The sequence below is a fragment of the Mustelus asterias genome, chromosome 9 (assembly GCF_964213995.1).
Source record: "Mustelus asterias chromosome 9, sMusAst1.hap1.1, whole genome shotgun sequence".
NCBI classification, from domain to species: domain Eukaryota; kingdom Metazoa; phylum Chordata; class Chondrichthyes; order Carcharhiniformes; family Triakidae; genus Mustelus; species Mustelus asterias.
The window spans coordinates 49,807,467-49,825,834 of NC_135809.1; the positions used below are offsets into that span (position 1 = coordinate 49,807,467).

At 43.9% G+C, this 18,368-nt stretch overlaps 1 protein-coding gene across 1 annotated transcript in view; it reads right to left on the bottom strand.

The window, feature by feature from the left end:
- pot1 (protection of telomeres 1 homolog) overlaps positions 1-18,368 on the bottom strand; it is a 373,135-nt gene that overhangs the window by 72,192 nt on the left and 282,575 nt on the right. The window contains exon 10 of the mRNA XM_078221203.1: positions 5,275-5,430. Within this exon, the coding sequence (XP_078077329.1) occupies positions 5,275-5,430 (156 nt within the window). The remainder of the gene's footprint in view (positions 1-5,274; positions 5,431-18,368) is intronic.

Genomic DNA, 18,368 nt, shown 5'->3' on the forward strand with positions numbered 1-18,368 from the left:
TGACCTCGGGTGGGAATTTCCGGTCTCGCTCAAACGAGGCCATAAAATCTCACGTTCAAAGTAAAAATCCACTTTGAAAAATTGTGCTTCAGATTTCCTTTATTTCGTTCAAATACACCGTTTGTGGGTAGCTCAAGAACAGATCTGAAATTCTAATACATTTCGAATTACTCAGACTGGCACCAGCTAGGTAACATGGCCCATGTGCTCAACTTGACAAGACTGTGGTGCGTGTGGACTCACAGTGTGACTGCTGGCCTGTGTCACCACAATTCAGACACATATCCAGCTACTTCGCACCACGTGCTTTTTGTTGTGGTTGGCTTAAATGACTTGTAATTTATTTCAAACTGCTAGCACAACACAAACCCTTGGCTCAGAAAGAAATTAAAAGCCCGACTCACAATAGAAAAAAAAAGCACTGCCTCATTACAAATCGTATCCTCATTTCTTCAAATAGGAAACATTATTAATTTATGTGTCCATCCCACATATTGCCACTCACGTGTTCAATTAACTTATTCATAAGAATCTTTGCTGTTGCTCTATAAGCTCAGATATTCTTTTAAGGTTCCTATCTGCAAAGGGTATTTTACAGATCTTAGAAACAAGCGTAGGCCATGACCCTCAAGCCATTTCATTAGATCATGATTGCTCGTTATTTCAGCTCCATCTACCCATCCTTATATCCCTTAATAGCCTTGCTAAACAAAAATCTTTCAATTGCAGGTTTGAAATTTTGTGCTTTTTTTTTCTACTGTGAGTCGGGCTTTTAATTTGTAACCTCAGCAGCTTTCTGATGGCAGAATACTGAATTCTCTTTCTATGAACTGTATTTGGACATCACCACTGAACAGCCCAACTCTCATTATGCCCCCTTGCTCTGGACTCTCCCACCAAAGCAAATGGTTACTCTCCATTCAAATCCTTTAATCTCCTTAAACACCTCAATTTGATTATCCTTAATCTTCCATACTCAAGGGAATAACAAGCCTGGTCAATGTAAACTGACCTCTCAATTTGTCTCTGGCATCAGTGGTATAGTCACTGGATCCATAGATCCAGGGTAATCATTCTGGGGACTCGAGTTCGAATCTCACCACGGCAGATGATGAAATTTGAATTCAATAAAAAAATATGGAATTAAAAGTCTAATTATCAATTGTCATAAAAACCTATCTGGTTCACTAACGTCCACCAAAAAGAAATGTCTTCTTAATTTAGCCTATTTAGCCTTCGTGTCATTCTGGTGAATTTACACTGAACTTTCTCCATGGCAAATAGTTTCTGACTGAGGTGTATTTCGCAGAACCAAACAAAACCAACTCTTGATGGATTTTAACCAGAGTTTTATAAATAAATGTAACATAACCTCCACCCCATTGTACCCCAGCTCTCCCTCCTGAGACAAGGAACAACATTCCATTAGCCCTTTTTTAAAAAACCTATCTATTAGCTTTTACTGATTTCTGTTCTTGGGCCTCTGCCCACTCACAGCTCCAAGCTTATCGCCATTTCGAAAACACTCTGATCTATCTTTCTCATGTCTAAAGTGGATGAAACCACACTTTGCTAAATTGAACTCCATCTCTCACTTAATCTATCAATGTCCCCTTGCATCCCTGTAGCAATTCTTTCTGCTCAACCAACTAACGGGTGATTGTTGAACCAGTAAAGGAGAAATGTTCAGAACTTCACATCAATTGAACCAAAATCTACATCTGAGTGACAATTCTCAATAAATTAGTCCCCTCATTTCGAACCAATGAAGGCGGCCATTTGAGTTTGAGCTGAAGCCAATCACTACTGAATTTTCCTCTATTTTAAGAACTTATCCACTTTTCCCTAAAAGGTGCAGTGATCCCTCCCTTAGCTGATTCCCTCGGCAAAACATACCATAACAATTCTCCGCATAATGGTCCTAACCTTACAACTTAGACCATTTTAAACCGATGAACTCTTGTCAGCAACTTCCAAGCCAGAGATAATAAGCCTTTTACAGTTCAGATGATCAGAAAAAAAATCCATTAATTCTCCTCTCAGCTTCCTTTGCTCCCGGGTAAATAGTCTCTGCATCTCAAGTCTCTTCTCATAAAGGCTTAGTTTCTTATTTATTTATCTTCGTTGCCATGCAGCGCAAAGCACATCGGCACAATATTAAAAACAAGAACAGCAATAACAGCAGACAATACAAACACAGAAATCACACTATGTTTCTGACAAGTCTTCTAAAAGTCGCTGCATTTTCAGCAATCACAACAAAATCAGGCAAAGCATTTCAAGAATCAACAATTTTACATGGAAAAAAAGCTGCGAATATCAAGACATGAAGCAAATATCTGCAGATTATACTGATGACCACGCAAAATATTATCATTGTGAGTAAAGAACTTTTCAGGCTTAGTGGTAGTAAGGCCATGTATTGATTTGTAATCTTCAACTGAACTAAAAATCAGCCTTCTCTTCTCTAAAGATTGTAATCTTAGAATTCTTAGCTGTTCTTCATCAGGTATTCCCCTCATGCCTTCAGTTTTCCTGCTAACATGTCTTTGCCATCTCTGTAGAAGCTGCGTATCTCTCTGAAAGTGTGGATTCCAAACTGGAGATGCATTCTCCAGATGTGGGTGTACCATATCTTAGAGTTTAAGATAAATGTTGACTTCCCAACTCAAAACGGATGGATTCAGCACTCGTAAAGCATTTTCTGCCTGCTGTCCTGCCTGAGCCACATGATTCGTATACTCCAGATTACTTGTAACAGTCATACCCAAATCCTCCTCAATGGTTGAATGTGGGTGGCACGGTGGCCCAGTGGTTAGCGCTGCTGTTTCACAGCGCCAGGGACCCGGGTTCGATTCCTGGCTTGGGTCACTGTCTGTGTGGAATTTGCACGTTCTCCCTGTGTCTGTATGGATTTCCTCCGGGTGCTCCGGCTTCCTCCCACTGTCCGAAAGACGCGCTGATTAGGTGCATTGGCCATGCTAAATTCTCCCTCAGTGTACCCGAACAGGCACCGGAGTGCGGCGATGAGGGGATTTTCACAGTAACTTCATTGCAGTGTTAATGTAAGTTTACTTGTGGCACTAATAAAAAAACTTTAAGTTTAAACTTTAAAATTTTAAAGACTGGCTATCGATATCGTACTGTGAATGAGGGTCATCCCAGCTTCACCCTGGCAAGTTACGCCCTACAATTTCTCTTGGTTTGATATCTTTTCTACAATGGAAAACCCAAAGTAGCACATCGTACTCTAACAAATGTGTTGTTATCTCATCATTCCATTGTCTGGGCCCTATTCAGAAATTCAAAAACGCTGCTTGCTTTTGTATTTATATAATGCAGTATTCTACCTGCATTCCATCCTTCAGATTGGAACCACGAGATCTCTCTGTTCTCCCACTCCCTTCGCCTCTTCCCATTGAGTCTGCACTCTCATTCCTTAATTCCTTGTTTAAAATCTCCCACTTCAAGGGCTTTACCCATTCTGCTAAATTGTCCATGACGTTTTTAATTTCCTTTACAAACAAATAGCAGCAAAGTGAACTGCAGCACAATGCACAAGGCTCTGGTGAATAATAGTTTATTTATTAGTGCCACACTGCAATGCAGTTACTGTGAAAATCCCCTCATTCCCACACTCCTGGTATCTGTTTGGGCACACGGAGGAAGAATTTAGCATGGCCAATGCACCTAACCAGCATGTTTTTTGAACTGTGGGAGGAAACCGGAGCACCCCGGAGGAAACCCACGCAGATACGGGGCGAATGTGCAGATTCTGCACAGACAGTGACCCAAGTAGGGAATCGAACCTGGGTCCCTGGCGCTGTGAGGTAGCATTGCTAAGCACTGTGCCACCACTGTTCTTTTTCTCCACAGATGCTGCCTGACCTGTTGAGTACTTACAGCAGTTTCGGTTTTCATTTCAGATTTGCAGCATCCACTGTATTTTGCCTTTTAATTCGGAGGGCATTTGAGTCAGACAGGACAAGGGGTTATTGGCTATTTGATTGTGCAGGGATTTTCTGTTGAAGCTTGATATAAATTAGGTTCAGGACTTTGAAGAGCTGAATCGCAAAAGTGTCCAGCACCTTTGCTGTCACCTGAACAGGAGTTAAAACAGATTGATGAAATCATGCAGTTGACATATAGAGGATTGATATGTTACTGAGCTCACCCTAGAGTTAATGAGCTGCCCATTAAAACTGTTATCCACAATAATTGGCCATGATGTGGAGATGTCGGCATTGCCCTGGGGTGGGCACAGTAAGAAGTCTCACAACACCAGGTTTATTTGGAATCACGTGCTTTCAGAGTGCTGCTCCTTCATCGGGTGCTCCTTTAGCAGCTCCAAAAGCCCGTGATTCCAAATAAACGTGTTGGACTTTAACCTGGTGTTGTGAGACTTCTTGCAATAATTGGCAACCATGTCATTCAGTATCTCATAGAAACATAACTAGAAGCAGGAATAGGCCATTCGGCCCTTTGAGCCTACTCCGCCATTCATTTTGATCATGGCTGATCAAATTCAATATCCTGATCCCCCACTTGCCCCCATATCCCTTGACCCCTTTAGCACCAAGAGCTGGATCTAATTTCTTCTTGAAATCAGACAACGTTTTGGCCTCAACTACTTTCTGTGGTAGTGAATTCCACAAGGTCACCACTCTCTGGGTGAAGAAATTTCTCCTCACCTCAGTCCTACAAGGTTTACCCCTTACCCTCAAACTATGACCCCTAGTTTTGGACTCTCCCACTATCGGGAACATTTCAGACATTTCCATGAGACATTCACACAAGACGGTAGAAGAAAATATTGTCCTGCAAACACAGTGTGGGATTATCTAGTGGAAATCCACTAAGACAACTGAGCTCTAGATAGGTAACTGCTGTATTACAAAGATGTCCAACTGCCGATTTCCTGATCCAGAAAGGCTACCAAAGAACAAAACTGTATGCAAAGGCAGCCAAAAATCAAAGAGCCACACGTTCAAGGCATTGGTAAACTCTGACCTGTGGCCAAATCAAACCCTGATCTCGTGTGATCACGTGACAGAAAAAAATACAAATTACTTGCCTCACTAAAATAACACGGCCTCTTGACCTAACCAGGAGTCATGCTATAGGAGATCTACCTGAACCATACACAGAGAAGCTGAGGTATTTAACTGAATTCAGTCGAAAACTTTGCACCCAGGTTGTGTGTCACTGCCTGAACACCACAACAGGAGCTCAGAGGCAGCCATCTATTACTTTACGTTTGCTCAGACGTGGTACCTTGAGAGAGTTTGCAGCTCCCACGTGGTTATCATAAACCAGCACATCCGCACTTAGCTTGCACAGTCGGTGAATATCAGCAGGATCTCCCTCCAGCGTGTTCATATCCACTGGGATCTGCCACAACGTGTGAGGACATTTGGTACCATCCCAAACCTGTTCAAAAACATCACTTTCACATAATTATATGTAAATTTAATGAATGAATCCAATGTTTTACATTCAATTTCTTGGACTAAACATGTTAACTAATAATGCGTGTCGAATCAATGTGACCTGTCATATCTTCAATTTATAACAGAAATGTATATATATGTAACACCTTTAGTATAATAACATTTTGCAAAACACTTCACGAAGGCATTATCAAACATGATGACACCAAGGCACACAAGGGGAAAAATAAGATCAGCCGTCCAAATGTCTGGTGAACAGGTAAGTTTTTAAGGCACGTTCTAAAGGAGAAAGGAGCGGTTTATAGAATCTCTACAATGCAGAAGGAGGCCATTTGGCCCATTGAGCTTGCACCAACAACAATCCCAATCAGGCCCTATCCCCCTAACCCCATGTCGTTACCCTGCTAATCTCCCTAAGGGACAATTTAGCATGACCAGTCCACCTAACCTGCACATCTAGCCAGGCAATTCCAGAGTTGAAGACACAGCCACCAATGCTGGATTAACGGGGGTGATGCTTCAGGGGCCAGCATCAGAGAAGCACAGATGTCTCAGAGGGTCTGGAGGAGATTAGAGATAGGGAAGGAAGAAGCAAAGGAGGGATTTGAAAACGAGAACCAGGATTTTAAAAAGAGGCAGCGCTTAACTGGGAGCCAATGTTGATCATGGGTGATGGGTGATTGGGATTTGGTGTGAGTTAGAACCTGGGCAGCAAAGTCTTGGTTGAGGCCTGGTAAAATTAGAGTACATTATTGCTTTTTGGTTCAAGGCTTTGCACATTTTGGCCACAATATTTTTTTTAAACACGTGCATTTATTAGATTCGGTTGTTTATCCACCAAAAAAACCACAATGTCCTTTGCACAGATGAAGATTCACCTGGTAGGTTTTGTCCATGTGTGTCTGGGCATTTAAGAACTGACATCTATGCATTCTATTTTTTAAATTTTCATTCACAGAATACAGGCATTTGTGGTAAGGTCAGCACTTATTGTCCATCCCTAGCTGCCCTTGGGAAGGTGGTGAGTTCTCTTCTCGAACCGTTGCGGCCCATGTGGTGAAGTGCTGTCAGGGAGGGAGTTCCAATATCTTGATCCAGTGATGATAAAGGAATGGCAAGATATTTTCAAGTCATTAAAGGATGGCAGAACCATCAGCTGCCCTCACACAAGTTTCATCTCGCAGTTGAGGCAGTTGCCCAGCATATAGGTGGCACTGGTGCAGTCAGATGAAAGCTGAGTGCCATGTGAGGATCAGCATTGCGTGCCATCTGAAACTCATGACTGCTCCCAGCACAAACTGCTGCCATTGCTTTAAACAACCCTATAAAATCCATTGATCTGCGTGTGTTGCTAGGTGTGAAATTAGCCATCTGTACAGACTGTAATGTTTAAGGTACAAGATACTCCAATGCATGGTCCATTGGTTATAGCCTAGTAACAAGAGTAAGACCCTCAGAGTGTTTTAATAGGTCACCAGAACATTTCATTGTCAGTAAACAAATTTTCTTGAGTTGGTTGGTTTTGGGAAAGTCAGGAACAGGGGGAAGAAACTCGATGCGATGAAAGTGCTGTGGTTAGCTCTGAGGCACTGAGAAGAGAGCTCAGGGGAAGTCCTGGTGATCAAAAAGGGCTTAGAGGAAGACTCATAAGTATCTGGCAAAGAGCTGAAATTGCACCAGTAAGTGGAGGCTGAACTGCAGACTTGAGGAATCTCAGAAGGCGGGATTGAAATCACACGAGGTGGGCTACTGTTAAAGTCATCCAACTGGAAGTGACCTTTGGACAGAATTCCAAGGAGAGATCTTTGAAGGTGAAGCCGGGAATCTCCCATGACACAGAGTTTCAAGGAGATCATTTGACTTGGTGTGTACCGACATCAGGGTGGGTTCTTGAGAAATCCATGGATACTGTCTTGGTTGCATCTATCATTTGCTACATAGTGAGGTGTGTTTGACCACAGCTTGTCTGTTTATTCACATGTACCTCATATTTACCCTGAATGTTAGAGTACACAATACATATGGTAAATTGTTTTATCTTTCTGAACTTGTCAAAAGAAATGGAATCCTGTGGCTTTATTCTAAAAGGCGGTATCTATAATCTCAATCATTACCTAGTTTAACAAAATTGTATTGGTCCTCCATGGGATCTCCGTCCATAGCATCATAACAATCCAGACAGCTTTGTCATAAACAACAGTACATTAGCTAGTGGTGGAAGAGTTCACAACAGTTACTGAATATATGGTTGCAATTAGGAACATTTTGAAACCATTCGGAAACTTGTTTCAGCAAAGCTGCTTAAAAATTAAGGGAAGGCTTAAGAGCTGTAAAGATTTGGAGGACCTCTGATTTTTGTCATACTAGTAGAAATGTAGAGGCTTAAGAATGATTTCATGAATTTACCCAATGTTTTATATTTAACGTGGACTTAAGATGGAAGCCATTTTAAAAGGAAGAGATTGGGGTGACACGGTGGCACAGTGGTTAGCACTGCTGCCTCACAGGTCCAGGGACATGGGTTAGATTCCCAACTTGGGTCACTGTCTGCGTGGAAGTTGCACATTCTCTCCGAGTCTGCGTGGGTTTCCTCTGGGTGCTCCAGTTTCCTCCCACACTCCAAAGATGTGTGGGTTAGGTTGACTGGCAAGGCTAAATTGACCCTAGTGTCAGGGGATAAGCAGGGTAAATATGTGGGGTTACGGGAATAGGGTGGGATTGTGGTTGGTGCAGACTCGATGGGCTGAATGGCCTCCTTCTGCACTGTTGGGATTCTATGATTATGCATTTATTTTGCACCTGTCATGTCCAAAAGTACGTTCCCCCTATTTAAACTTTAAAATGAAGAGGCGAGCCTAAGTGAGTGCATTCTTTAGTCTTTAGGTTATCCAGGATGTTGAAGTTTGATTCTAGATAATAATTCACTTATTTGTTCTTCAGAAAGGGAATGGATAATTTACTTGTTGATTCTGGATTGAAGCAAGGGGGTGCAGGAATGATGTTAATTGCTGGAAAGTATCAAAATTAATGAGTTTACAGAAAAATACATTACATCTTAATGGCTTAACCATCAGTGAAGCTTAGCTGGACACATTTTAATTATTTAATGTTTCAAACATCAACAAATTCTAGCGAACAGATGCCTCAGTCAATAGAATGCAATGCAATAATCTCTTACAATTGTGTTTTTGGATTTGTTTCATTGGCTGCTCTTTACTTACTGGTCTTTTAGTTCGGATTATATACAGCAAATCCTTCTCAATAGAGTAGATTTCCCAATCGCACAAACTGAGAAGGCAGCTGTTGGTCTAAATGTATAGAATTGAGGCAGTGACACTTGTAGCACCAATGCGTCAACCCACGTACCCTCGAACAACACCTCTCCTTGGGTCAATTTCTCCACGCATAGTTTCGCTTCTGGAACAGAAGATGCTTGGACCTGGGTTTTGTGGTAGTATTGATGGCAAAACTGTCAGCTCTGCTTGTGATTACTGCCCCAAAGCTGACAGAAAACTGTTTGCATGTACGTGCGGAAATGTGGAAATCTAGGAGTCGCTGTCAGTGATGTTATGTTTCCAGTAAGAGTATTGAAGATCCCCTAGACAGCAGTCAGGCAGAAATCACTTGAACTGACTCGAATTTATCCATTCGCACTATTTTAACCCCACTGTAAAAACCCTTGAAGAAGTGACTCTTTCTTGATGAGATGTAACTGGGGTTTTTAATAGCTTACTATATTCATAATTAATCCTGAACAAACATAGTAGCCCTGCAAAACTAAAATTATATTTGTAGAATGTCAAATTACTCTATTATTATAAAATAAATTTTAAAAAGACATTTTAGCTTCTACCCTAATGCCAAGTGCATGTCCCAATTATTTATTTTGTTTTTTGCAAAGAATGCAATTAGAAGAGTAAAGTATGGTGCTGAACTTTCTGGTTTGCTGTCTGTGAGAATCCCACAATATGATTGGCTGCTTATCATGTTTTAGGCTAGCTGGTCTCTTGGAAATCCAGCTTGCCGCCTGAATTTCACTGTCACCGGTGAAGTGCTGGCACTTGCTGCTGACCTCGAAGAACGCTGCATGGATTTCCCCTTGCCCGATGTCAGTTTGATTTCAGCACCAGGTCAAGGGGATTTCCAAGAATCCAGCTGGACTGAAACATGATAAAATGATACCAAGGCTGAAATATCCTTGACTGGCTTACAATCACATCACGTCATTGCTATTGTGCCAATATCCTGGAACCGCATCCCACCCTCCACACCCCCCACAGCCGTGTGGGTGTACCACTCAGGATGTTATGATTCAAGAAAACTGATCACCACCTCCATCTTAAGGACAATTCAGGTTGGGCAATAAATTTTGGCCTTGCAGCAAAGTTGCCATCCAGGAACCAATAAAAAAAACTCTCAGTGCATTGAGTAGGAGTGCCCAGAAAGGCCTAGGAATTAAACTGGAATCTGCATAAGCCACATTCTATTTTGAACTGCTTTATTTACTAATGGCTAAGTTTCTCTCTGTCCCTCCCTCAGGGATATATTAGTATACTTATAGAATCATAGAATCCCAACAGTGCAGGAGGTGGCCATTCAGCCTATCGAGTCTGCACCGACCACAAGCCCACCCAGGCCCTATTCCCATAACTCCACATATTTACCCTGCTAATCCCCTGACAGTAAAGGGCAAATCAGCATGGCCAATCTACCTAACTCCCACATCTTTGGACTGTGGGAGGAAACCGGAGCACCCGAACGAAACCCACGCAGACATGGGGAGAATGTGCAAACTCCACACAGACAGTGGCCCGAGGCCGGAATTGAACCTGGGTCCCTGGCACTGTGAAGCAGCAGTGCTAACCATTGTGCTGCCTTCATGAGCCTTTTACAAAACAGGACTGGAAGTCTTTCAGCCAGAATGACTTAAGTGGTCAAGGAAGAGGACAAGAGTCAGACACACCAATACAGTGTTAGGGTACCATGATCTTTGATGGAAGCAACCAAGACGTTTCCAATTTTCCAGCAATTATAATCTGTTACTGGAAAATCAGAAGCACTGATTCTCTGAGACCAATTTTCGGATTCATCCTCCTCTTAAGCTCTCCGCTCTGGGGATCACAGTCCTGGTGAATTCCCTCAATGGTGTGAATACATCCTACAACCAAGGCTGTAGTTGATTCTGAAGCAAAGCATTGTCAGGCTTCTTTCTCCACACACACAGGTTAACGAGCCCTAACTCGGGATTTGTGCAGAGCAAGTTTGACTTCAGCATTAATTACAAAGCACTTCATACCAGAACTGAACTGATTAGGTAAATGCACCCTTAAAAGCAGCCAGAGGGTTTTACTTTTGCATTGGAGCTCTGAATATTTGAAGGAAATGTGCCATTTTCAATGGATTATCACTTCAAAACATCTCAAAACATTCAAATATTAACACTGGGGAGAAACACCAAAATGAGTGTCTTTAATGTTAAAAAGATTGTTTTGAGTTCAATGCATGCATTCTTTTTAAACGATGCATTCATCCCAATGGTCAGTTGTTGATTGAAACATTACAATTTTTTTTCACTGTTATTCAAGCAAAAGAGGCCAACAGCGAACACAATGAGACAGCCAATGAACCGGAACAGCCGACAGAGAGATCCGCAGTGCATCCGAAGAGGAATGAGTCGAATTGGACTCCTCCGGAAGGCCGCTGCCCTCGACCTGACATGTATGCCCAAGCCATCAGGAGGTACGTCAACACCAAATTCATCAGCCGCACTCACAAGACAGCCCCGAACATCACCCAAGCACAACGCAACGCCATCCACGCTCTCAAGACCAACCACAACATTGTCATCAAACCAGCAGACAAAGGAGGGGCCATCGTCATATTGAACAGAACGGATTACTGCAAAGAAGTGTACCGACAACTAAACAACGAGGAACACTACAGACAGTTACCTGCAGATCCGACCAAAGAACACACCCGTCAACTCAACACTCTGATCAAGACCTTTGATCCGGACCTTCAGAGCACCCTCCTTGCTCTCATCCCACGCACTCCCCGCGTTGGAGATCTCTACTGCCTCCCGAAGATACACAAGGCAAACACACCCGGCTGTCCCATCGTGTCAGGCAATGGGACCCTGCGCGAGAACCTCTCCGGCTACGTCGAGGGCATCCTGAAACCCATTGTACAAAGAACCCCCAGCATTTTTTTGCGACACGACGGACTTCCTACAGAAACTCGGCACACATGGAGCAGTTGAACCAGGAGCACTCCTCGTCACAATGGATGTCTCGGCACTCTACACCAGCATCCCCCATGACGATGGCATTGCTGCAACGGCCTCAGTGCTCAGCGCCAACAACTGCCAGTTTCCAGATGCAATTTTACATCTCATCCGCTTCATCCTGGACCACAATATCTTCACCTTCAACAACCAGTTCTTCATCCAGACACACGGAACAGCCATGGGGACCAAATTCGCGCCTCAATATGCCAACATCTTCATGCACAGGTTCGAACAAGACTTCTTCACCACACGGGGCCTTCAACCGATGCTATACACTAGATACATCGATGACATTTTCTTCCTTTGGACTCATGGTGAACAATCACTGAAACAACTATATGATGACATCAACAAGTTCCATCCCACCATCAGACTCACCATAGACTACTCTCCGGAATCGGTTGCATTCTTGGACACACGCATCTCCATTAAGGACGGTCACCTCAGCACCTCACTGTACCGCAAGCCCACGGATAACCTCACGATGCTCCACTTCTCCAGCTTCCACCCTAAACACGTTAAAGAAGCCATCCCCTATGGACAAGCCCTCCGTATACACAGGATCTGCTCGGATGAGGAGGATCGCAACAGACACCTCCAGACGCTGAAAGATGCCCTCATAAGAACAGGATATAGCGCTCGACTCATTGATCAACAGTTCCAACGCGCCACAGCGAAAAACCGCACCGACCTCCTCAGAAGACAAACACGGGACACAGTGGACAGAGTACCCTTCGTCGTCCAGTACTTCCCCGGAGCGGAGAAGCTACGGCATCTCCTCCGGAGCCTTCAACATGTCATTGATGAAGACGAACATCTCGCCAAGACCATCCCCACACCCCCACTTATCATAGAAACCCTACAGTGCAAAAGGAGGCCATTCGGCCCATCGAGTCTGCACCGACCACAATCCCACCCACTTCTTGCCTTCAAACAACCGCACAACCTCAAACAGACCATTGTCCGCAGCAAACTACCCAACCTTCAGGAGAACAGTGACCACGACACCACACAACCCTGCCACAGCAACCTCTGCAAGACCTGCCGGATCATCGACACGGATGCCATCATCTCACGCGAGAACACCATCCACCAGGTACACGGTACATACTCTTGCAACTCGGCCAACGTTGTCTACCTGATACGCTGCAGGAAAGGATGTCCTGAGGCATGGTACATTGGGGAAACTATGCAGACACTGCGACAACGGATGAATGAACACCGCTCGACAATCACCAGGCAAGACTGTTCTCTTCCTGTTGGGGAGCACTTCAGCGGTCACGGGCATTCTGCCTCTGATATCCGGGTAAGCGTTCTCCAAGGCGGCCTTCGCGACACACGACGGCACAGAGTCACTGAGCAGAAACTGATAGCCAAGTTCCGCACACACGAGGACGGCCTCAACCGGGATATTGGGTTCATGTCACACTACCTGTAACCCCCACAGTTGCCTGGACCTGCAGAATTTCACTGGCTGTCTTGTCTGGAGACAATACACATCTTTTTAGCCTGTCTTGATGCTCTCTCCACTCACGTTGTTTTGTATCTTAAAGACTTGATTAGTTGTAAGTATTTGCATTCCAACCATTATCCATGTAAATTGAGTCTGTGTCTTTATATGCCCTGTTTGTGAACAGAATTCCCACTCACCTGAAGAAGGGGCTTGCAGCTCCGAAAGCTTGTGTGGCTTTTGCTACCAAATAAACTTGTTGGACTTTAACCTGGTGTTGTTAAACTTCTTACTGTATTCAAGCAAATGGCAGTGGAAAGGGGAGAAAAGTAGCCCAGATCCTTCACTGGAATGGGAGCACTCAGCACAGAATTAGGAGCTCTGTAACTTGAGTTAAAAATGCACTTCATCAGTATTAAAGAATATCAGTAGAACACTGTGTCAAAACAAGTGGGTATCCATTCCAGAGTTAACTCCATTTGGGTCCTATTGATTTCCTGTTTTAATTCACATGCAAAATATATCCGATTAAACATATAATCACAATTGCACTCTCTCATCCATAAGAGGACTAAGTGCATCAGGGTGATTGTGACACTCTCTGTAGTTAATAACTGGTCAAACTGCTGTTGAATTTCTCTCTGTGCTGAACCCTTGGCAAAATGCAGTCTTAACAGCAACAACCTGAATTTATGTAAGACTATTAATTTACCAAAGCAAAGCAAGACCCTTCACAGGAGCAGTAACAACCTTGTCACCAATCCGCACAAGGGAGGATTAGGGCATTACCAAAAGCTTGGGCCAAGAGGCGGTTTTTAAGGAACAGAGGCAGGAGGCAGAGTCAATCAATATTTTTGAGGCAGAGGTAGATAGATTCTTGACTAACAAGGGAGTCAAAAGTTATCAGGGGTCGGCAGAATGTGGAATTGAACCTCAATTGGATCAGCCATGATCTTATTGAAGGGTGGAGTAGGCTACAGGGGCCAAATGGCCTATTCCTGCTCCTAGTTCGTACGTTTGTAGATAAAAGAAAGTGGTGCCCAGATTTAGGGATGGAATTCCAGAGCTTGGGGTCGACAAAGCTGAGTGCCCAGTTGCCAGTGGTGCAGTGAAAGAAAACAGGGATGCGGAAGAGGCCAGAATTGAAGAAGCATAGAGTTCTTGGAGGGCTGAAAGGAGGATCTCTCAGTAATTAAGAAGGCAAATGGAATTTTGTTCTTCATTGCTAGAGGGATGGAGTTTAAAAACAGCGAGGTTATGTTGCAGCTGTATAAAGTGCTGGTGAGGCCACTGCTGGAGTACTGTGTACAGTTTTGGTCTCCTTACTTGAGAAAGGATATACTGGCACTGGAGAGGTTGCAGAGGAGATTCACTAGGTTGATTCTGGAGTTGAGAGGGTTGGCTTATGAGGAGAGATTGAGTAGACTGGGGCTATACTCATTGGAATTCTGAAGAATGTGGGGAGATCTTATAGAAACATATAAGATGATGAAGGGAATAGATAAGATAGAAGCAGGGAAGTTTGTTTCCACTGGAACTAGGGGGCATAGCCTCAAAATAAGGGGGAGCAGATTTAGGACTGAGTTGAGGGGGAACTTCTTCACACAAAGGGTTGTGAATCTCTGGAATTCCCTGCCCAGTGAAGCAGTTGATGCTACCTCATTGAATGTTTTTAAGACAAATATTTGAACAGTAAAGGAATTAAGGGTTATGGTGAGCGGGTGGGTAAGTGGAGCTGAGTCCACAAAAAGATCAGCCATGATCTTATTGAATGGCGGAGCAGGCTTGAGGAGCCAAAAGGCCGACTTCTGCTCTTAGATATTATGTTCTTACATATTAAGTGTTGGAACATAGAACACTACAGCACAGTACAGGCCCTTCGGCCCTCGATGTAGCGCCGACCAGTGAAACCAATCTAAAGCCCATCTAACCTATACTATTCCAATATCATCCACATGTTTATCCAATGACCATTTAAATGCCCTTAATGTTGGCGAGTCCACTACTGCTGCAGGCAGGGCATTCCACGTCCTTACCACTCTCTGAGTGAAGAACCTACCTCTGACATCTGTCCTATATCTATCACCCCTCAATTTAAAGCTATGTCCCCTCGTGCTAGCTATCACCATCCGAGGAAAAAGGCTCTCACTATCCACCCTATCTAATCCTCTGATCATCTTGTATGCCTCTATTAAGTCACCTCTTAACCTTCTTCTCTCTAACGAAAACAACCTCAAGCCCCTCAGCCTTTCCTCATAAGACCTTCCCACCATACCAGGCAACATCCTAGTAAATCTCTCTGCACCCTTTCCAATGCATCCACATCCTTCCTATAATGCGGTGACCAGAGCTGTACGCAATACTCCAAGTGCGGCCGCACCAGAGTTTTGTACAGCTGCAACATGACCTCATGGCTCCGAAACTCAATCCCTCTACCAATAAAAGCTAACACTCCATACGCCTTCTTAACAACCCTATCAACCTGGGTGCCAACTTTCAGGGATCTATGCACATGGACACCGAGATCTCTCTGTTCATCCACACGACCAAGTATCTTACCATTAGCCCAGTACTCTGTAATCCTGTTACTCCTTCCAAAGTGAATCACCTCACACTTAGAATCATAGAAACCCTACAGGGCAGAAAGAGGCCATTTGGCCCATCGAGTCTGCACCGACCACAATCCCACCCAGGCCCTACTCCCATATCCCTACATATTTACCCGCTAATCCCTCTAACCTACGCATCTCAGGACACTAAGGGGCAATTTTAACATGACCAATCAACCTAACCCGCACATCTTTGGACTGTGGGAGGAAACCGGAGCACACGGAGGAAACCCATGCAGACACGAGGAGAATGTGCAAACTCCGCACAGGCAGTGACCCGAGCCGGGAATCGAACCCAGGTCCCTGGAGCTGTGAAGCAGCAGTGCTAACCACTGTGCTACCGTGCCGCCCACTTTTCCGCATTGAACTCCATTTGCCACCTCTAAGCCCAGCTCTGCAGCTTATCTATGTCCCTCTGTAACCTGCAACAACCTTCCACACTGCCCACAACTCCACCGACTTTCGTGTCATCCGCAAATTTACTAACCCATCCTTCTACGCCCTCATCCAGGTCATTTATAAAAATGACAAACAGCAGTGGCCCCAAAACAGATCCTTGTGGTACACCACTAGTAACTGAACTCCAGGATGAACATTTCCCATCAATCACCGCCCTCTGTCTTCTTACAGCTAGCCAATTCCTGATCCAAACCGCTAAATCACCCTCAATCCCATGCCTCCGTATCTTCTGCAATAGCTTACCGTGGGGAATCTTATCAAATGCTTTACTGAAATCCATATACACCACATCAACTGCTTTACCCTCATCCACCTCTTTGGTCACCTTCCCAAAGAACTCAATAAGGTTTGTGAGGCACGACCTACCCTTCACAAAACCGTGTTGAGTATCCCTAATCAAATTATTCCCTTCTAGATGATTATAAATCCTATCTCTTACAATCCTTTCCAAAACTTTGCCCACAACAGAAGTAAGGCTCACTGGTCTATAATTACCAGGGTTGTCTCTACTTCCCTTCTTGAACAAGGGGACAACATTTGCTATCCTCCAGTCTTCTGGCACTATTCCTGTAGACAATGATGACCTAAACATCAAAGCCAAAGGCTCTGCAACCTCCTCCGTAGCCTCCCAGAGAATCCTGGGATAAATCCCATCCGGCCCAGGGGACCTATCTATTTTCACACTTTCCAGAATTGCTAACAGCTCCTCCTTATTAACCTCAATCCCGTCTAGTCCAATAGCCTGTATCTCAGTATTCTCCTCGACAACATTGTCTTTTTCCTGCGTGAATACTGACGAAAAATATTCATTTAGCGCCTCTCCTATCTCTTCAGGCTCCACGCACAACTTCCCACTACTGTCCTTGACTGGCCCTAATCTTACCCTAGTCATTCTTTTATTCCTGACACACCAATAGAAAGCTTTAGGGTTTTCCTTAATCCTATCTGCCAAAGACTTCTCATGTCCCCTCCTGGCTCTTCTTAACTCTCTCTTTAGGTCCTTCCTGGCTAACTTGGAACTCTCAAGCACCCTAACTGAGCCTTCACGTCTCACCTTTACATAAGTCTCCTTCTTCCTCTTCACAAGAGATTCAACTTCTTTAGTAAACCACGGTTTCCTCACTCGACCATTTCCTCCCTGCCTGACAGGTACATACTTATCAAGGACACCCAGTAGCTGTTCCTTGAACAAGCTCCACATTTCAATTGTGTCCATCCCCTGCAGTTTCCTTCCCCAACCTATGCATCCTAAATCTCTCCTAATCGCATCATAATTTCCTTTCCCCCAGCTATAACTCTTGCCCTTCGGTATATACCTATTCCTTTTCATCGCTAAAGTAAACGTAACCGAATTGTGGTCACTATCACCAAAGTGCTCCCCTGCCTCCAAATCTAACACCTGGTCTGGTTCATTACCCAGTATTGTATCCAAAAGAAATGCCTAGGTAGCATCACCACTGCATAATGGATCAGTGATGGCAAATTTATTTCACTGAGACTGACAATCTCCTGGACTTCTTGACAATTTCTTTCACTCTTTTTCTTAAGACTACCTTGAATTGTTGAAATACGCTCTAAGAGCTCCACTGGTTGGAAGGACTGGACACCAGAAGGGTCCTCAGTTTGATCTGGGCTTCGTTAACCAATCTCAGTCGGGTTATACAGGAGGAGAGAAAATGGAGAAGCAGTTGTTTCTCTTTCTATTACGATTCTCTCTCATTTTCTTTGTGGTCTTCATTTTTCTGTCATGTTCTCGCTGTATCTCTGTTTCTTCTTCTCATCTTTTTTTACAATATAATTTATCTTAATTTCCTCTGCTGCAGCAGGTAAAACATTGCAAGTGGTTCAGTCATCAGTTCCGAATGTAACAGCTTGTTCTCTTGCTATCCTCATGTCAATTCATGATATGCACAGAGGGTCAGCGCAGTTAGTAAATATCATCCTCTCCTCCAGTCCAGAAGGTTGAGAGTCCAATTGCACTCCGGAGACTTGAGCACATAATTCAGGACGATTCAGTGCATTACTGAGCGAGGTTTTGTATTCTGGATGAGATGTTAAACCAAGACTCCATCTGCCCTCTCGCGTGGACATTTAAAAAAAACTCATGACACAAT